The sequence below is a fragment of the Branchiostoma belcheri genome, unplaced genomic scaffold, assembly GCF_001625305.1.
Source record: "Branchiostoma belcheri isolate BF01 breed outbred unplaced genomic scaffold, Haploidv18h27 scaffold15, whole genome shotgun sequence".
NCBI lineage: Eukaryota > Metazoa > Chordata > Leptocardii > Amphioxiformes > Branchiostomatidae > Branchiostoma > Branchiostoma belcheri.
This window is the reverse complement of record NW_017802935.1, coordinates 1,802,490-1,823,101: the sequence shown is the minus strand read 5'-3', so window position 1 is coordinate 1,823,101 and position 20,612 is coordinate 1,802,490. Positions and strand designations below refer to the sequence as shown.

Below are 20,612 nucleotides of genomic sequence, written 5' to 3'. Positions count from 1 at the left end.
TAAATGACTGTCTGTGGTTGACCGTTGATTCTAAGACGCAGCAAGTTGTGAGCTTCATTGGTAAGATGTAACAAATCTACAACAGTATAACTTTCTTATAAGTTACCCACAATTGAAAGCTTTACATCAAAGTTTAATGCAAATTATTTTCACAAAATAGCTTTTTTCTGCAAATTATGTGTTACAATTTACATTATCTATTCACAACACAAAATAAAGCTGAAATGAAAACAAACTCCCTGGTAGGATGTCCTACTGGGAGATATTCCTCAGTAGTTCGGAATGACTGGAGTTTGGCACTGCCTCAATTCGGGCAGATTTTCCCACCCTCGGTTGGAAATCGTGCGCGGCGCCCAGTTTAGCGGCGCGGATTCCCCCGAGAGCCCCACGGATGCTTATGAATAGAAATTGAAAATGATGCGTAGATGCCTGTGACGTCAATGCGGGGCACAAAGATTAGGCAACAAAGTCCCACAGAATACATCACCGTAAATGGCTCCGATTGCAGTATACTGCAGCAAATTTCCGGACAAGTAATTTCCCGGCAAAGGTCATGTGGAGAGAGATATTTAGCCAGAATAAGGTGAGCACAAGGTGATACAAGGATTTTCTTATAAAATGTTTCAGGGGTTACGTGCATTACTACTTCACTGCGTACTGCACAAATTGAATAATGCTGCACTGCAGCAAAGTGGTCTTTATATAGCCAGACATAACACTCATTCAATCAATCTTTTCCATGTGTAGTTTTGTACTTTTTCTACTGGATTCAACTGAATAAAAGTCATATCCAAAGTTCAGTGGCCAAAATAATGGTAATATGTAAATACATTCATTATTATCAAAACTCAAAATACAAATCATTTGTATATACTATAAATATGTTTATCAGAATGTTTGACTAACATGAACAATATACAAGAACATAACAATAACATCCCCTAAACACCAGTAAAAAGCTATCATGATACAACTACATGAATGTACAGCTTTAAAATAAAGATGGCAGAAAATGACATGACCTGTCCATGGTGCTGAATTCCTGACTGCAATGAACATGTGGCTTTCCTTCCGCTAACATTTCTAACATGCTGTTTGATTCCATATCGATATCCAAATGAAGATAAATCTTGTGTATCTTTTCTTCAACATTTCCATAATTTGTTAATTAACTGGTTGAGGGAGGCCCTAGTGGTATAAAGAACCTCCTTCCAGGCATGAGACTGTGAACTGAATTGAGTCCATGGAGGGGGCCCTCCTTTTAGTATACAATATCGTTAAATAATTCATGAAAAAGGTTAGCTTAGTTTGCATGGTTGTCCATTCAGGGCTCCAAATATTTTTTTCTGCATACTTGCACTGTTGCAGACAACATTGAAAATTGCTTCAAGCCCCGAAGACACGTTTTACCTGCACTACAGTAAAAAAGGGAGCAAGATCATAATCATGTCTTCTCTATTCCACAAGTATCATCTTATAGATCTTCCTAACAGCCTCCAGGATGTGAAATGTATCATTGAACTTGTAAAGATGCCAAGCAAAAGTAGGGCAAAGGGAATACTGTGAGTTTTGCACAATCAACTCCTCTGAACACTATCCTCAATTTATTAGAAATTAGTATTCTGAAAAGAAACTGATTAAAAGTCAGTGCAATTATATTACCTTTTTCGTCCGGTATCCTCTTACTTTACCTTTTTATCATCTCTACGGTGCAAGTTTTTTAACCAACACTATCATGAACGGCTTAGTGTCATTATAAAACCCAGCCTCTACTGACGTCAAAAACTCCACACCGTTCCATCATTAATGCATGCTGCAGCCCAGCGTGCTCAATCAAAGGGGTCCAGCACAGGCCATTCCACTTCTGACGCATGTATGGACCTGCACGTAGCATATACGAGACTAGAATACATAAAACTTGACGTCAACTGGTCCACTCTGCATTCAGAGACCTCGGAAGTCACTACAAGACTAGAATACAGAAGTATTGACGTCAATTGTCACATGAGGGAGAGGAATTTAGATGCGCACGGTTTCCTCAGGTTGAGTTATCTTCCAGTACGGGTTTATTGCATTGTGCAGACCTCATGTATTATGCATGCACGGGCACGCAGCCTGTAATTTGGCTGACCCTTGCTGGCGTCATACCCAAATTGATCGGGGATTAGAATTATCAGTATTGACAGAGCTGCAGCTGTGTGACCGCCAAAGCTGGAATGGCATAGATTTTGTGACACTCATGGAATATAAGACCTTTGGTAATAACGGTATTGGCAACTTTTGGGGGAGAACATTTATAGAAAATATAATCCATTCCTAAGACCTTTTGTCATAATGATATTGGAAATTTATGATACATAATAGTAAAAGAATAAAACATCAAACTAAAAATCATTATCTTTTTATGTGGTTTATTACCTACCATGGAGCCAAACAATATACATTTACAATTAAATATGCAGGTATTCTGTTTCTTAAGTTGTTACATGATCAATAATTGGAATTCAGAGCATTCCTTCAGCTGCAGAGGTGACTTTGGTTCAAAATTTGTATGTAAGAGTAACGGAACGAAACGTTGATAGACAATTACGTCGCTTTGTGTCACGAATACTAATGTTAGATATTGACGTCACATTTACGCACTTGCAGACAACCTGCGTAAGTAAGACGGCACTTTAGCAGCCATGACTTTGAGGAACCCTCTGTTAAATAATCCCTCAAGGATGTACAACATACCATTGATAAGGATATCAGGATGAGTAGCAGGCTGAGGCTGCAGTACTGTGCTAACTTGCAAGGTGGCATCTTACAACAGCAAACATCACCTTCCAAGAAATCAGAAACTGTGAGACTTTGACCCTCTATAAGGTCTAACTCTTTTTTCAGCTTAATTCTGGCCTTTCAAGAATAATGGGAAAATTTTTTGTTAAGTCTAAATTACTACGTTTTATGATGAGAAAGTAGAGCTATAGCAAGAATAGGGTTTCTAACCCCCGTTCAGAGAACGAAACAAGTGCACAGAAAATTATATGTTTTGTACCTTTACTGTTATCTACTATATTATCAAGAACCTACTCCCTAACTTGATAGCTATGGTAAACATAAATGTTCATGTGTAGATGAAATTACAGTTACAAACCAAGCATGCAAATCTTATGCTGGCAGTATAATTGGGATGGTCTCTCTTTCGTGCTATGGAAGAATCTAGGAGACATTCGAACTAAGCATAATCTGCAGTTCAATAGAAGCAATAGAAATTCATGGTGTATCACTGCAGTGATCGGTCAAACACAGGAATTCAATATTCCCTGCATTACATGGCAAATTGCCACACCCCCACACTAGTCAATAATCATGTCACATCCATGTCAGCTTCTTCACTATGGTGGGTGCTTTCTCATATGCCAAGGTTGCCATATGATTTTAGACAAAGTATGTTCATGTACACACATGTAGAGTCTAACTAGTAAAGCTCAGTAATCTGTACAATATTTAGAACAGTTAGCTTGTTTAAAAAAACATTACAAGTTTGAAAAAAAAAAAAATTATTTCAAGCCCTGCCAGGACAAACCAACCCTGACAGGATATTTCAAAGATTTGTCCAATATTAGAAAGGTTACACAATCTATTTATGAAGATGCACAAATATAACTTGTACCGATTTAATACTAATCTAACAATAAAATTCCACTGACCTCTACTTCTTATATCATATAAGTGTCCTCTTTTTTTTAATCTATTTAAGAAGATGCACAAATATAACTTGTACCAAGTGTCCTCTTGCAAAAAAAAATGATTCCACCAAAATGTAATTATACAGCAAATCTCAGAAGCATGGACAGTTAATCCTTGTCTCATTACTGGTCTGGGTGACACTGATACAAACTGATAGGAGCTAACTTCAGTAGGTGTGATAATGTACATGTATGCGTTATTGCCCAGAGAAATAGGTCAACAAGATACAGTAGCTTCATGGTCCAAATGTACTGGCAAGTTTCTAGGTCAATCGTATGCACATATAGATGTCCAAGGCCAGCAGAAAAGCCTGCAAAGCAATATATTGCTTTGATGTACATTTTGTTCACCACAAAAAGGATTTCGGATTCTCCCCTGTAAGATATATTTATAAGGTCCAAATGTACTGGCAAGTTTCTAGGTCAATCGAATGCACATACAGATGTCCAAGACCAGAAGAAATGCCTGCAAAGCAACATAGCTTTGATATACATGTATATACTTTGATACTAAAAGAACATCTTAGGCCACACCAATTTAATTTCTTGGTTAACGGATTCGCCGCTTCATTTTTTTCTGATTTACAAATAAAAATAAAAATCCAGAATCAACTGCAAAATGCTCATATTTTGCCCTGAACAGTTGAAAACAGTCCTTTTCACCCTCGTTTTTACAGTCATTCCATCTTTCATTGCAATTGTATCATTAAAAGTTCAAAATTCTTTGTTTAAATTTTGAACCAGCCTGGTGTGTTGACTTCATGGCTCCTAACGTACCATTTTGAGCCATAATACGATGCCTAGGCCTGTTTTTATTTTTATTTTTTCGCCCGCCCGCTCTATTATTTTTCAAGAAAAATCCGTTAACCAAGAAATTAAATTGGTGTGGCCTTATACACATTTACATTTATGCCACGTTAAAACTGCCATAATTCGCTACTTGTAATTTTGTATTGTAAAATGTAACCAGATCATTTGTAGAAGTTGGTTGTTTTGAATATTCAGTAACTGTTCCATTTTCAAGGCTATTTTGTACTACATCATACATGTAACGTTAAGGTAAATTCAAATGTGATGTCTTTACTATCTACAGGAATTCTTTTCATCTGATCTTTCCTGATCTTTCATTTTTTCTTCCACATTTCCAATCTTAGAACGAGCGTCAATGAACTGAAGTGTCAGTCAGAAATAACCCAGGAAATAACAACATGAAGGCAGTCTTCATTCTTGGGGTCATGTTACATTTTTGCTTCTACCATTACATTAGCACAGAGTAACACCACCATGCCTGAAAACTAGCCAACTTGTTATATTTACATGGAAACTGCTACACTATACAGACACTGCAGGCTTGAACATGATCTGCAGACTTCCTGCTTACATCTACATAAATAACTCTAAAAGTCTAAGCTATTTACATAAAACGTGAGATTAATTACACAAAGGTCTGAACGACCCACTAATGCTGACATCTTCCTGTTCCTGTTTACATCTGCATAAATAACTCATAAAAAAACAAAATTTCCGTCATGAGAGAGTCTAATTAAACAAAAAATCTCAAAGATCCAACAAAGCCGTCTTCTTCCTGTTGTCTAAATAACTCTCCAAAAATAATAAACTACACTAGAATGTTACATATATGAACAAAGTCATGGACAGGAAGGTACATGAGTCTTGACGTTGTACAAAAGATGATTTGGGATGCTAGTAATACAACTATAGTATAAAGGTAAGTCTACTGAATACTGATACATGTACCTCAACTCAAGTGTTCAGTCAAGCAGATCTTTTCATAACCTTTTCAAATTGGCCTGCAAATAAGGCACTTACCATTTGCCAGGTGTAAAAAAAAATGATACCACTGTGCAAAAAAGGAAGCGTGATAAAATGCCTGAAAACGCATAAAACATGCACCAAAGCCTAAACCCCTGCTTGGAGAGCAAGTCAGGTTATCCTGACCATATCAGTTGGTCACCTTATCTTTTCATATACCAGTCGGTACCATATATTGAGTTTCTATTCCCCTCAGATATGTGAGCAGCTATGAATTTATCAAATTGCTTGCTCTTACCTCTTCATGCCGACACACTCCACCTGTAAAATGAACACGTAATCTGCACGAGACCAGACCGGCACCTACTGTCACACACTGCTGAGCGAACACAATAGACAAACCTGGGGATTCCCCCGGAAGAGTCTAAAAATGACCATACACTCACCTCAGTGTCAGACGCTAAACGTCACCATTATGGTATTACTGAGGTAACCATGATTACAATACTGTACCTGTGTTAAAAAATGGAATGTTCTCATTTCCTCATGGGTGTGGTATAGTGTTCTAGCCAGCCTGAATTTTTTCCCATTGTCTCAATTTTGTATGATGAAACATCATGTTCAGGCACAAGAGGTATGACAATTCTAAGGGGTCCTGTAGTCTTGATCAAGATGTAAAAAAAAAAGTATCATATATATTATTCTCAAATATACGACTACCTAGATTGGCAACAGTAAACTGTCATTATGTCAAATCCAGGCCAAAATCATGCGTGCAGTTACCTTATTGCCTGCTGCACCTCATGTATGATCCACACTGACTGGGCACGATGACATGTACTAAACATAGTCCCCCAGCTACATACCAACTGTAACCACAACTATTGCCAGTTTACTTCCCCACCATCTGTGCTGCATTAGGTGCTTTTCCCATGCCCATTGCTACCACTGTGACCTTGGCTTTCATCCAGAGGGAACCAAACCTACACTTTTCCTACCCTCAGGTGGAACGTGACTCACTGCAGAACAGGCAAAGGTCTCTGGTATTTGTTTTGCACATGAGCCACAGCTCCTTCTAAGGTAGAGCAAACAACCTGGACGTGAGGTGCAGGGAACAAAGTCTAAAACCACACTCACTCACACTCACTCACTAACTATCTAGTATCTGGTTTACCAATAAAAACTTGTCTATTTGCAGAAACTAGAGTTCCACAACCTCATACCCTTGCCAAATGATACTGAGCATTAACCCAAAATTCATGACCGGGTCGACCCTAGCATGTCAAGATCACGAGATATAAAAACCTTTTAAGTTCCACTGCAGTACCATACAAAGCTGCCAGGTGGACCAAAATCATTTTTAGGTCTTATCAAGATCTACCCACCAAATATTGAGACAATACTATTACATCTCTATTATCTAAGCCATCTCAAAAGTTATCATGTAATTGTTGACAGACATACACACACGAACACTACCAAAAACATGACCTTCTTGGGGAGGGTGACAAGCTTTCAAGACAACACCTCAAATCTGATCAAGCTTGTATATTAGTATGATGCACACTTGTGTTATGGTAGCTCAGGCTTGGTAGCTGAAATGATACTAGTACATGGACTGCGAAAATCATTGATCTTCATTGAAGTTATTACCTAGATATGATAATGATGACAACCTTTGTCAAAAGATGATAAAATTTGTAGACATTGAGACTTTCGTGCCAGCCTAGCAGTCAAAAGGACAAAGGTGTTGCTCACAATGTCACATGAAATGCCAAACCTCCCTCAAATGGAAATGTGATAAGGCTGAGATAGGTCAACCAACTTTTCACACTCAAACGTTTCTGGTAAAGGTGCAAAAATCAATGTGTAACTGCCAAAGAAAATAGGCCACAGCGTCCCTTTGGAGAAGAAATCAGGGGGTAAGACTCTAGAGGAAGACCACTGTTTGTAAACATTGTAACCTGACGACCAGACAAACAAAAGGCACAACTTGTACTGGGAGGGGTGAGTCAGGGCTAAATATAGTACAAGTGACATCATCACTCCTTAGCGTGCAAGGCAGTGAGGTATGAATTAACAACACCTGTTGGAACCTTCAACTTAACAAGTAGCAATCACATACAAATGAGTAATATGTGCTTTAAATCTTAGTTCCTAGATTATACACATTCATTCTGGCAATAAACTTTGTTTGATGACTTAAATTATAAGGAAACACGTTTATACAATCATGGGCAATGGAGGGAATGAATCAACTGCACATATAACAAACAAGTTTACACTACAACTTGACAATTTGACAGGTATAGCTGGGCTTTTGCCAACAACCTGTCATTAAAATAAACAAATAAAAACTTCTGTAATATGATTTTCTGCAGGTTATGCCATAAGTAAAGAAAGACACTTTCTGTAGCATACATTTCAGGAAATTAAAGCACCAACAAAAGTCCTGGGCATTTTTTCCAGGTGTGATTATTTTCGGGAAAGGTACGGATGGTCTCATCGTATCTGAGTCATATGAACATCATACCAAATTTGGTCAAACGGCTGGAGGAGGGGACAGCTTCATTAATAATTCATCATTATTGAACGTATCCCCGATAAACATCACGCACAAACCCTATTTTGCAAATTTATGTCTCCCGAGAGATTACTAGCGGGCCGTCCCGAAATGCAGGTATATCCAAAATCAATCTACATAATCCAATATTCTTCCACGCAGTAGAATTAGTCCCTCGGTAAATTGAATGTTTTTCTGGAGAGAAAATTATCTCGTATTCTGTCGCGAAGAGAAAGTTGCCGATTTGTTTTTGTGTTGCAATCTTGTTTTTGTTGCCTTTTTCTAGCGTAGAAAATGACAGTTGACTTCTGGTATATCTTGATCATCACGACAAAAATGTGACACCTGTAAGGTCGCAGACGTCTAGGAAAAGGTAGCGACCATTTTTTACACGAAAATGCCCTTAATTGTGGCCCAAGAAATACCTTAATCATAGACAAGGACTAACAAATTGCTACTTTGACACCGCTACTATAGATGTGTCACGCGACCAGCAGACGATCGAGCGGTAAAATCCACGCAGATTAATGGCGGATCACTTCGCAGATCGGCGCTAAAAATATTTGATAACAAATCGATAAAACGTCAAAATCCTACCTCTCTTTCTAGATGCACCAAAAGCGGCTAGATCGGCTGAAAAATAGCAGAAATCGTGTCCAAAACATCCATCTCCTTCCTACACCGCTAGGCCGCCATGTCGGCTAACCCAGGAATCTGCTGTTCCACCAATTCTACACCCCCCTTACAGATAGTAATATCTTTTAAATTATATGTTATAATCTCACACACATAAAGCAACACTGATCATTAGGTTCTAATGAACTATTTTTTATATTGTTCTGTATAATGTTTTAGAGCCTGTTTGCACATACAGAATCATTTTCTCAATAAATATTGACAATATTAAGGAGGGTGCACAATAGACACAACGGCCATCATGTGACGCCTGACGCTCCATCCTGGTTCACGACACCTGCGGCCACTTCCGGTATAGCAGGGTCTTCCCCAGTCCCATGTTTCACATCGGAGCCACAGTTTTCGCCGGATTTGTGGCTTTCTTAGGAATCCTGATAGCCTGGCTTGAGGTGACTCCGATTGAAAGACAACGAGAAATTTGCAGGTATGCTTTGTGTAGACAAATGATCATTCAGTACTTCAAATGCACTGCATTATTTACTGTTCAGTACTCAGTATCCAATACAAAGACAATACAGTTGTGTAGTTCACCAAAGTTCATGATGACAATGCAAATTTCATTTTAATATGACTGTATAGTTAGTTCCGCCCAAAAAGAATATTATCTGGACTGTCATCAGCATTTTAAAACTTGCCAAAACATTAAGACCTCTAGCCCAAAGCTTAGTTAGGTCAAGGACACATTTAGATTTGCAACAAACTACAAAGTCATTCTTTATTTCATTACCCCTCTGTCAAGTATTAAGCACCCCTTTGTCAAGTATTAAACATAATTTGATATGAATATTCCACAGAATGGCTGAGGCAGCTCCAGGAAAGGAAGAGGAGTTCAGATCAACCAATCAGACAGCCTTTGTGGTGGGATATACTGGGGAAACTGGGAAGGTATTGGTGGAGGAACTTGTGAACCGGAACATCTTCCAGAAGGTGGTCCTGATTGGTCGAAGGGAACTCAACTATGAAGGGGAGAAGTACAATAAACTCGTAAGTGGTAGTTTAAGTTTCCTCGGTTCTTCCAAAATCTTGAGATGTTTTAAAATTTTTTGAACTGAAATGAAGTCATTTCTGAAGTCTTCAATTGCATGTTGAACTTGGCTCAATTTGTTTCTTAGCATATACAGTCTCACACGTCTTATTATGCCTTGTTATGTATATCAGGAGCAGAAAGTGGTTGACTATGAGAAGTTGGAAGACCATGCAGACTTGTTCAAGGGACACAGTGTTGGGTTCTGCTGTCTGGGGACGACCAGGGGAAAGTCAGGAGTGGTGAGTGGTTTAACCTTCTTCCTGTTAGACCAAACCCCCATGCACACCCTTGAGGCCCAGAAAGGATAGTCTTGCAAAGAAGACAAATAATTTTACTTCATCATTTCTATTTTGTCCTTGTTTTTGACTATAGGAGGGGTTTAAGAGAGTAGACCATGACTATGTGATGACGACTGCAAAGCTGGCTAAGGAGGGAGGCTGTGGTCACTTTGTCCTGCAGTCCTCACAAGGAGCAAACAAGAATTCCAGTTTCCTCTACCCTAGAGTCAAGGTAAGAACAAAAAACTATGCATGGGAGGCTCAGGGGAGAGGGGCCTAGAGTTTAAAACTAGTGGCTGCAATTGCAAAATTACAAGCAAAAAAATTAAGAACCTATCATATACTTTCAATGTTCTAATCCAACATGTTTGACAGGTGTGTTAAGATATTTTAGAGAACCTTCGTTGAACAGCACTGAAATGATTTCTACTATTGCTACTGCTACTACAACTACAGTAGATGATAACAATTCTTGTCTATTGCTGTATCTATCCACAGGGAGAAGTAGAAGCTGAGTGTGCAGATGTGGGGTTTGACAAGCTGTCTATCTTCAGGCCAGGGTAAGTTACACTCTTCTTAACTAAATATGTAATAATGAATAACTACTTTAGGTAAATACTTTGGTTACAAAAGGCCCTGATGTGTATAGCATATAAGCTGTATTTCTGGCAACATGGCTTAGATCACATTTGAATTTTACGGAAATCTAACGGTTTTCACAAACATCACCCCAAACTCTCATAGGAGTAAGTGCATTTTAGACTAATTTTGAATGCAAGGAGGCAGCACTTGGACCAGAACTATTTCTGACATTCTGACATCAGTCAATGTTTGTGATTTTGTGACTTCCTCCTCAGGGTTCTGATGGTGGACCGTAAGGAGAGCAGGCCAGGGGAGTGGTTCGCACGTAAAGTGCTAGCCCCCCTCAAGTACATCGCTCCCACCGTCATGACCTGCCCCGTGGAAACTGTCGCCAAGGCGATGGTCAACATAGTGCTCTCACCCAGTGAGAAGCCATCAGAGATATTTGAAAACAAAGCAGTGCATCTATTGGCTAAGGGGAAATTATGTTGATATCAACTTTGCTTGTGTCAAAAGCTCCTGTTTTGTAATCGTTGTGTGTATCAGTCTCCTTGTTTTTAGTGCATTCTAATCTAATGATTATTTGAAATTCATGTCAATAACCAGAGTGTATGATGCAGAAGAACTGAATTTAAACAGGAAAAGGGAATACTATTGATGATACTCTACATGTTCAGACAATACTGTTCATGATAGAAATATGCAGTTTAGGGAACAAACTGAAGTGTTCTTTCGAATTTCTACTAATATAACCTTTGTGGTGGAAATTTTGTACTGATTTTATTGTAGTGAAAAATGTCAACATTGTTGAAAATTATAATGAATGCTGATAGTTACAGGTGCATGTTTGCTGCTTTAGGCTGTTATGTTTGAAGTTATTATTTGATGTCCTTTCTGTTTTGGTACATTTGTGAATTTCAATAACATTGTCATTCCTTCCAGTTATTGTGATCAATACTTCTCATGCCCAGTGTCACATGTTTTAATCCATAGATTCATCCAATGAAGATGATTGGTAGATGATTAAGTCCAATTACTAAGGTAATATCTACTATGCAATTGTGCTCATCTTGTCACACTGTTGTCTTCTTGTATCGCGTCATCATAGCCTTCCTTATGTATGGTGTTTGATAGATTTTAAACTACATTTGTAGTTTTGTATTTTTCATGATTTTAAAGATGTGAGTTTTATGAAAGGATCTCAGGACAGTTTATGGAATGACCAAATGAAATAATTTTAACTTGATACTTGATACTTCTTTGAAAAAGAACTTTTTTTAGTTTTTCAGTACCAATTAGAATTAGGCATGCAACACACATGCATAACAACCTAAAATGAGCCTGTCCTTGGTGCTGACTGCCATCTGTTATTAACAGACCTGTTCTACTGTATAAAACATATCTAGTGACTCTAGACCCTGTAAAAAACAATTGCTACATTACCTTATATCATCCTGGGCGTAACCCTGTCCTTGGTGCTGAATGCTGCTGTGAACAGACCTGTGTAAAACTTTTCAATTGCCTCCAGGTCCTGTAAAGAGATTTGTAGCATACGTTTATAATAGTCTGATAACATTTGGATAACGCTTTAAATTTAGAATTAGTATACAAGTCATCAAAGAAGCAGAGAAAGCACCCATTTAACCCTTGTCATGAAGTGCAACTTAAATCTGCATAGTGCATGTGAGAAAATGTGAGAAAAAGTATTGCGTTACATCAACTTACATGTATCTTCCAGTTACAGTTAAGCAATGTGTTTGAAAGTGTAGGAAAGCTTGAATTAACTATTGTAACTGTTACATGTATTTACCCTAGTTTTCACGCTTATTATTGACAGAATTTTATATGAACCATACAATAAGATCACACTTTCACGTTCCCATGTTTTACTGCATGGAATTTCAAGTTCCATAATAAAATACAATGTAGTATGTAGTAATTTCCCTTCTTATTTATGAAAATGGTTATGAAAATACTAGTACACTCACTCTGCTGTCGCTCATCCTGGTAGCGCAAGAGCCAGTTCACAAAAAGATGATCATGTGTAAAATTATGGGGACACTGGACATCCATACACAACACCTCTGCATCTTCAGATGGTAGCAGATCGAAATCGCAAAATGTCTGGAGCCTCGAAAATAGCGCAGTCCAAATGTACAGAAGCAATGTAAAAACGCTTGAAATTGCACACACAAAATTAGTAAGTAATTCAAAGGTGTAGTTAATGTTACATGTAGGTGAAAAGAGATTGCATCGAGACTAAAACAAGACGTTGATGAGGCATACTTCAAGTTTTATTTTTTATCCTTAAAGTGTAGTAATGCACGGAGAGTAGATAGTTACCCTGGTGAGAAAAGCCTGTTAGTTACCTGTCAGTTGCCCTGCAGTTCTGATGTTCAGCCAGGTGGCGCTGCTGAGCGGTGTACTAGAAAAACAAAACGTAGTGTCATTATTTCTAAAAGCACATATAAAAAGAATGCCCACCCTCACAGGCTTCAGCCTTAAAGTGTAATTTATTAGAGTGGCCAGTAGCAAAGAAAATCTGAGCAAAAGTTGTGAAAATTATTGGAAACAAAGAGGCCTTTTGGCGGGAAATTTGGTCATGATTCAGACAAACCCCGATTAGGGACTGCCCATTCATTTCCGCGGGTGGGTTGTAACGTAAAAGGCGGCAAATCATGTTTTTCTCAAGTTTGACGAAACCAGATTACACTAGACTTGCATTTCTAGATTCCAAAAATCTTCCCACAATGATTCTGAGGAAAAGTTGTGAAATAATACCACTTCTTCTGCAAATTCTGACCAAACATCTAAGACGATCTACACCTCACCTGCTATGTAGAATAACAACACCGTAAATTCTTGTCTATTTCCCTTCGTCAAAAAAGTACTTCATGCTGGAACATTTTGTCCAATAATTTTGTAGCAACATGGGAAGGATGTATATAGCTTTCTCACCTACTGTTTCACTCATTTGGTTCGCCAAAAACCACCGGTCCGTCTACACTTCAGCCGGGTCGTCCGAAGGATGCTCTTCTTTTCTGGTGGTCCTATCGTCATCTCCACGTGCTTGTAGCGACCTCTAGCAAAGTGTGCTAAAACTGCAGCTGGTTTACCCTCGACCCATATGCGGACGATCGAAGCAAAGTACGGTTCCGAAGTAAATTCACTCAAATCAAAGACACTAACACAGTGCAGCAAAAAAAAAAACACTAGCGAAGTAAAAGCATCCATATAGTATGCAGATAAGTAGAAATATTAGCATTATGTCAGCATTCCAGAAAAATGTATACGTTTGAGAGGTGGGATTATTTTGGGTGGAGGGATACAGAGGTGTGCTGCGGTATGATTTTGTTGGGAGGGTCAGCCGGTCAGTCTGTGACTCAGTGCGTCATATTAGCCATTACGCTCCTCCCCTCTAATTATTCATCCAAGGTAAGAGGGCATTCATCATTTCACCAAGCTGCCATTTAGTATTTGTTTATTGAACAGAAAATCTTTTAAGATGAAAGGGGATATTAAACGTTTGGGCTCTTATAACGTTATCTCCAAGCAGATGTAAGGAGAGTTGAACCAAGAAGCTCCTTGGTTGAACAGAGAGAAATGTACACCACCAGGAAGGTCGGTTGATCACCTATATAAACATTACAGTTTGGCAGAAATTATCATTCTAACATTTGACCAACTCTTCCCCTTGCATCTTTGGTTTGTCACATACACTGACACTCATCAAAGATTGTATCAAATATCTGCATATTGTGCATATACAGAAATTTAACATTAACTTGATACAGTATTTTGAAACCAAAAAATTCTACAGAATGGCTGAGGCAGCTCCAGGAAAGGAAGAGGAGTTCAGGTCAACCAATCAGACAGCTTTTGTGGTGGGACATACGGGTGGAACTGGCTCAGCATTGGTTGAAGAACTAGTGAACCGGAACATCTTCCAGAGGGTGGTCCTGATTGGTCGAAGGAAACTTGACAAGTATGAAGGGGAGACGTACAACATGTTGGTAGGTGGATGTTACAATTGTTTGCATTCGACTTTCTACAAACAGTTTCAGACATAAAGTCCTGTCAATCAAACTACCCTGAAGAGTATATAACGGCCGTTATATCATTATCAGATGTTTGGTTAATATACTTTTGACCTAATATTTAAGTATTCTTTTAATTGCCAGATTGCTGATAAAGCTAGACATAATTCAATGTCTCTTCCTCTGCAGGATCAAAAGATTGTGGACTTTGAGCAGTTAGAGGATTCTGCAGATGAGTTCAAAGGTCACAGCGTGGGCTTTGCCTGTCTGGGCACCACTAGAGCTAAAGTGGGAAAAGTGAGTTTTATCATATTATTCTTTGTGAAAATGTATAAATTTTAATATGGCCAGAAATGTGTAGAAAGGTGTGAAGTATTGTTTTTGGCTGTCTGTGTGTTCATGTGTGTTTCTGTATGTCATGATATACATGTATGTCTGCCATCTCTTATTGCCTTATGGAGGGCTCATTGAGTTGTCTTTCCAGGAGGGGTTCAAAAGAGTGGACCATGACTACATGATGAAGGTAGCAGAACTAGCTAAAGCTGGAGGCTGCAGACATTTCTCGATTGTATCTTCTACAGGAGCAGACAAGAACTCGTCACTGCTGTACAACAGAGTGAAGGTAATTGTGGTGGAACCCTTCATATCAGGATAGGGATTTCCTTAGATTGAAATGTTACCTGATATGTTTGACTGCATGATGTCATGTATTGGAGGGCAGATGCACCATGTGAATTAAGGGATAAATGTATTTGGCTGGATGCATGGAACCGGATGATGCACAACTGGTCACAAAGTTTCATAACCAGTCACAATGTTTTATAACTGGTCACAATTGTTTAATGTCAGTAAATAATGTACATCTATAGAGTTTTGACATCCTCCTTTTTCCATTCACTCAACATAAGGGTGAGGTTGAAGCAGAATGCGCAGACCTGGGCTTCCAGAGGCTGTCTATTTTCAGGCCAGGGTAAGTAGTCTTAATTGTAATACTCGTACATGTACTATCGTGCAATGGTCATGACTCTTAAGAGCCCTGTCAGATTCACAAATCTGAGCCTGTAAACATAGAGGATTGCATTATGGTTGATAACGTTTTAAAATTTGAGGTAATTGTTCATTTCTTTTTATCACAAAACATGATGTGTAATAGATAGCATCATTAGGCCAATTGTCATTTATAATTTTTGCTGACCCCATCAATAATTGAAACAGAAAAAACAATGTCAGTGCAGCAACAGTTTCGCCTGAATACCAACCCTTTTAGCTATAGTATATTCTCTTCATAACTTGGTAGACAAGCAAAGACTGTACTTAGAAAATTTTCAAAGGCTGGTATCCAGGCTAGTATACCACGGTTTCAAAATTTTGAAGCATCAACTCTAAATGTCACCTAATGGCTTATGGTCCCTAATGTATTTCCCATCAGACTACTCCTTGCGGAACGTGAGGAAAGGCGGGTATCAGAGGGGTTCTTCCGTAAGCTGCTGGCTCCCATCATTTACTTCAAACCCACGCTCCTATCTGTTCCTGTGGAAACAGTTGCCAAGGCGATGGTCAACACAGTTCTGGAGCCCTGTCAGGAACCAGTGGAGATTATTGACAATAAAAGCATACATCGACTGGCGCAAGGAAAGAATTCTGGAAAATAAACTTTATTTTAAAATTTGTGGTGTTGATTTTTCAATAATTATAAAGCTGTTTTTAATAACCTTTTATTGTAAAGTATGAGTAAGGATTACTCCATGTACTATACCATGTATTGTATCTATTTTGTTGTTGTCTCCAGTTGCAATCAACCTGTCAATGATGACATACAAACACTTCCGCATGTGTGCAGCGACCTCTAGTAGAGCATAATAGAACTGCAGTCGTCTAACATTACATGCTGAGTCACCACCAACATGCAGCCGTCAACATTCAATCAATGGCCAGTAAAATGAAGCATTCTACATACATGTATACTGTATCAAAGTTAAAGAAAAATAATGCAGCTAACATGTTAGAGAGAAGACAACTGAGTGTTCATGTTTGTGTCCAACAATAATGTGTTTTAGTTGAAGGACTATTGCCTGTGGAAGGATACAAAAGTGTGATGCGGCCTGTTATTGACAGGTGACCTCACTAGCAGGAGGGGTGTGCCAGCAGTGACTGTGTAAACAACATCAGCAGGACATATTAGGAGTTCTCTAACCCTATGTTTCAGATTGGAGCCACAATTTTGGCCAGTTTTGTGGTTATATTAGGAATCCTGATTGCTTGGCTTGCAACTGTTCCCACTGAGAGTGAAGAAGAATTTTGCAGGTAACGTTATGCACTGTACATTCATACATGTTATAAATTACCCTGGAATTTTCATTTTGAATTTGCAGTCTGGACCAATTGATCAAGTTCACTTTAGTTCAACCACAAGAAGATTTGCAGCATCATTACATCTGGAGGCTGATATTGTTTTGTATTTCTTTCACCAAGTAAAAACCGAATGTAAATATTTGACCAAGGTCAGTTAAGCTCCTTGATTTGACAGAATGGCTGAAGCTGCCCCAGGCAAGGAAGAGGAGTTCAGGTCGACCAATCAGACGGCTTTTGTGGTGGGACATACGGGTGGAACTGGCTCGGCATTGGTTGAAGAACTTGTGAACCGGAATATCTTCCAGAAGGTGGTCCTGATTGGTCGAAGGAAACTTGACAAGTATGAAGAGGAGAAGTACAACATGTTGGTAGGCTAATTCTAAACTCTACTGGCACAATTTGCAAACATAAACAATAAAATCAAAGTGCTCATCATGGCCACAAGATAAGACATGCAGTCTGCCTTTGACCTAGTTTGTCCACTTTATGACATTTATTTACTGTAAAATTGATCATGTTATACATGTATGGAACGTTACTAGTTATTTTAAACCATGATGTAGGAAGCAATAATGCACACCTTTACATATCATTTGTCCTTGAATCTGCAGGAACAGAAGATAGTAGACTTCGAGAAGTTAGAAGATTATGCAGATGAGTTCAAAGGTCACAGCGTGGGCTTTGTTTGTCTTGGAGCAGCGAAAGGAAGTGTCGGAAAAGTAAGTAAGAAGGGGGCAGGGTTTAACAGCCAATGCAGTATCCAGAAAAAAACTGTACATTGCATTTTTGTATTAAATGCTAAAATTTACTGCATAGATCTTAAACAAACATCAGATATTAGTTATTGTAAGTAGCATTGCTGATACCAAGGAGGTTCCTATAAGGAGGCTCCTTGATACTGTTTATAACCTTTGCTTCTTAACTCTCTGACCGGTACAAATTTACTAGCAAAAGTTTAGTTGTGGGAACGTTAAAGCACTGCTGGAAAAGCTTGTACAAATGTAATACTGGACAAATAATTTTGGTGGCATAAGGATAGATTTTTCAAACCTCATTGTTTTAACTACATGTATATAAACTATGGTCATGACCAGAAACACATATTTGTTTTTAGGAGGAATACCAAAAATCAAACCATGACTACATCGTGAAAGTAGCAGAGCTGGCTAAAGCTGGAGGCTGCAGCCATTTTGTACTTACATCTGCCATCGATGCAGACAAGGACTCCATGATGGTCCACAAGAGACTGAAGGTATGACTGTAGTGAACTGCTATCATGTTATAGCTCCATGGCTCATTTTCCAGTCATTTTTCTGTTATGTATACCATGTACCATAATAAAGACGTTTATTGCAAATTCTTGTAAAGGCTAATTGGGAATATCATGGAAAAAGACAAGTTCTTGTGTTTGACTTCCTTTTCTGAAATGGTCTGAGACAAAAGATCCACTTTTTCTGTAACATTCTCCCTTTCAGGGTCAGGTGGAAGCTGAGTGCACAGACATGGGCTTTCAGAAGTTGTCTATTTTCCGACCAGGGTATTGAAATATTTTGTTTTTGCCTGTGTTGTAACATTAACATTTTTTACTTTGTCAAATTATGAATTTCAATAGTGCAGTTCTTTATTCACAACCACTTGTTTAACAAGAACCTAAGTTTCGATGACTGTTCATCAAAATGTTAACAGAACAAAAACGGTCACGTAACATCAATCATTGCGAATAAAGAACTTTTCCAATCATTCACCAACCTGCTGAAATTATTCACTGACTCATGTATTGTTGGTCCAATGTTTGAGATAAAGAAAACATTTCATTTTTTGATGAAACAAAGATAAAAAAAATCTTGTTACTTTCCCATAAGACTGATCCTAGCCCAGCAGGCCAAGAGGAATTCCAGGGTCTTAGTTGCGCTGCTGACTCCCATCATCTACTTCAAACCCACACTGATGTCTGTTCCTGCTGAAACTATCGGCAAAGCCATGGTCAACACTGTCCTGGACCCGAGTGAAGAGGCTGTGAAGATTATTGATAACAAAGGTATCCATCTAGTGGCAAGTGGAAAGGAATGTAAAAAATAGTTGCACATTTTTTAGTGATGTCTTGTGTATTAAACCTTTCAACAAACTCTTGTATAACAAGGTCAGAGAATTAGTTTGAGAAATAGTTAGGAAAATATGTCTTTTTTGATGGATTTTATATAAAAGCATACTTTCATCCCATACTACTGTTTTGTATGTTTGTTAGATAACAGTAGATACCATACATTATATATATATATATATACCTAGTATATTGCAATAAAGTTATTATTTCTAAAACAAGAATTTATGTCTATCAATTTTGTGTGTATGTTTCATAAAACCCACATTCTACAAACCCAGTTCAAATATGTCTGATTTCTCTATCCAAACCATGTAGGCCAAGTCACAGCAATAAGTCATTTGGGCGAAGATAATTTTGAAAAAAAAAATCATTCAAACAAGTTGTGTTGTATTTTAATTCCCGTCTGTATTGAGAAATGTACATTTTGGTCCATCTACACTCTATGATTGAACAGATCGTCGTTTCCATTGTGGTTATTTCTTCCCCCTCCATTAAAATTACAAGAAAATTCAACACATTCAAACCCTGCCACTGCAAGCCTGTAACAGTGTATGTACAATAAGTGTGCTGATGCAAACATACGGAAGGTGTACAATTGTTTTAACATGTCCGTGCCACAATTTCATTTCTATTTTGAATCAAATGTAAAACAATTACCGTACTCCTGGACTTTGTCATTACAGCATTTGCATTAGACAGTGTGGATTATTGTTGAGGTGTGTGAAACTACCAGTATGAAACATGCTCAAATTGAGAATAAATAAAGGATACTTCTTGACACAGCTTGTACAACTAACAAAACACAACTCCAAGATACAGGACATTTTAAACTTTTTCCTCTTAAAGCCAGTTAGAGGTGTATACCATGGTATCACAGTACAATTTGGGGGAAAGAATAAAAAATTACTTCCCTTTTGATTCCTAAATAAATTACTGGCTTACATAACATGTACAAGCAGAGATTTTAAAAAGGAAAATTTTAGTGTGGTAGAAAAGTTAAAGGAAGTTGGAGCAGTGGATACATATACATATCCATCATAAGGCAACTTTCTGTACAAAAAGAACAACTCCATATAGTCCTTACAACTCTGTGGTATAATTTTCAATCAAAAACCTTGGGTTCAAGTTAACACCGGGATCACATAGACAATTCACAACTCCACAATCTGTAGGTTACTCTCAAAAAATAAAAACTATCACGATTAGTTCCTCTTCCATACTTGAGTGGATGTGACTGCAAACAAATACAACCCCTTTATACCTCTATAAACAGTTCAGTGTACAGTTTCAATGGTTGTAAGTACCTACTGTGCTCACACATCCACAGGAAAAGTAGGACACACTTTGAAAGGTAATATCTGGGCCAAAACTGGTCATGTTGTTGAGAATCATTGAAATTGCCCTGTGTGTTCTTATCGATATGCCAGTGAGTACAAACTTGTACCAACATGAGGGCCCAGATCAAA

The 20,612-nt window shown here is 38.2% G+C and overlaps 4 protein-coding genes across 11 annotated transcripts in view; 3 read left to right on the top strand and 1 right to left on the bottom strand.

The window, feature by feature from the left end:
* Positions 1–8,799, bottom strand: part of LOC109465246 (mitogen-activated protein kinase kinase kinase 12-like) — a 34,943-nt gene extending 26,144 nt beyond the window's left edge. For 2 of the 4 annotated variants that reach the window (XM_019762403.1, XM_019762409.1), the window contains exon 1: positions 8,668–8,799. The gene's annotated coding sequence lies outside the window, so the exon portion shown is untranslated. Of the gene's footprint in view, positions 1–5,805; positions 5,856–6,290; positions 6,337–8,667 lie in introns of those variants that run through there. The other 2 variants (XM_019762407.1, XM_019762406.1) reach the window with 2 other exon arrangements.
* A 206-nt stretch (positions 8,800–9,005) lies between these two features.
* Positions 9,006–12,456, top strand: LOC109465280 (oxidoreductase HTATIP2-like). Its single transcript, XM_019762465.1, has 6 exons — positions 9,006–9,190; positions 9,561–9,750; positions 9,925–10,032; positions 10,166–10,303; positions 10,570–10,631; positions 10,929–12,456. The coding sequence occupies exons 1-6, from the start codon at positions 9,084–9,086 to the stop codon at positions 11,143–11,145; spliced, it is 822 nt and encodes a 273-aa protein (XP_019618024.1). The 5' UTR covers positions 9,006–9,083; the 3' UTR covers positions 11,146–12,456.
* A 1,509-nt stretch (positions 12,457–13,965) lies between these two features.
* The window catches only part of LOC109465281 (oxidoreductase HTATIP2-like), an 8,958-nt gene continuing 2,311 nt past the window's right edge, over positions 13,966–20,612 (top strand). Inside the window, exons 1-6 of one of the 2 annotated variants that reach the window (XM_019762467.1) lie at positions 13,966–14,088; positions 14,474–14,666; positions 14,880–14,987; positions 15,175–15,312; positions 15,599–15,660; positions 16,120–16,285. In XM_019762467.1, coding sequence (XP_019618026.1) covers positions 14,475–14,666; positions 14,880–14,987; positions 15,175–15,312; positions 15,599–15,660; positions 16,120–16,285 — 666 coding nt within the window. In that variant the 5' untranslated portion in view covers positions 13,966–14,088; position 14,474. Of the gene's footprint in view, positions 14,089–14,473; positions 14,667–14,879; positions 14,988–15,174; positions 15,313–15,598; positions 15,661–16,119; positions 16,361–20,612 lie in introns of those variants that run through there. The other variant, XM_019762466.1, reaches the window with a different exon arrangement.
* Positions 16,743–19,305, top strand: LOC109465279 (oxidoreductase HTATIP2-like). Of its 4 annotated transcripts, none has more exons than XM_019762460.1 (6): positions 16,743–16,994; positions 17,218–17,410; positions 17,654–17,761; positions 18,157–18,294; positions 18,518–18,579; positions 18,905–19,294. In XM_019762460.1, the coding sequence occupies exons 1-6, from the start codon at positions 16,888–16,890 to the stop codon at positions 19,119–19,121; spliced, it is 825 nt and encodes a 274-aa protein (XP_019618019.1). In that variant the 5' UTR covers positions 16,743–16,887; the 3' UTR covers positions 19,122–19,294. The 4 variants fall into 4 exon arrangements, with proteins under 4 accessions (XP_019618019.1, XP_019618023.1, XP_019618022.1 ...); XM_019762463.1 differs by having other exon boundaries at positions 16,917–16,994; positions 17,202–17,410; positions 18,905–19,305; XM_019762464.1 differs by lacking the exon at positions 18,157–18,294 and having other exon boundaries at positions 18,905–19,297.

Bases quoted from the DNA above. Each gene is read 5' to 3' on its own strand.
- LOC109465280 (XM_019762465.1), top strand. From the start codon at position 9,084: ATGTTTCACATCGGAGCCACAGTTTTCGCCGGATTTGTGGCTTTCTTA. The intron at 9,191-9,560 runs GTATGCTTTGTG...AATATTCCACAG, and splicing joins AGACAACGAGAAATTTGCAG to AATGGCTGAGGCAGCTCCAG. The intron at 10,304-10,569 runs GTAAGAACAAAA...ATCTATCCACAG, and splicing joins TCCTCTACCCTAGAGTCAAG to GGAGAAGTAGAAGCTGAGTG.
- LOC109465279 (XM_019762460.1), top strand. From the start codon at position 16,888: ATGTTTCAGATTGGAGCCACAATTTTGGCCAGTTTTGTGGTTATATTA. The intron at 18,295-18,517 runs GTATGACTGTAG...TCTCCCTTTCAG, and splicing joins TGGTCCACAAGAGACTGAAG to GGTCAGGTGGAAGCTGAGTG. The intron at 18,580-18,904 runs GTATTGAAATAT...CTTTCCCATAAG, and splicing joins TTGTCTATTTTCCGACCAGG to ACTGATCCTAGCCCAGCAGG.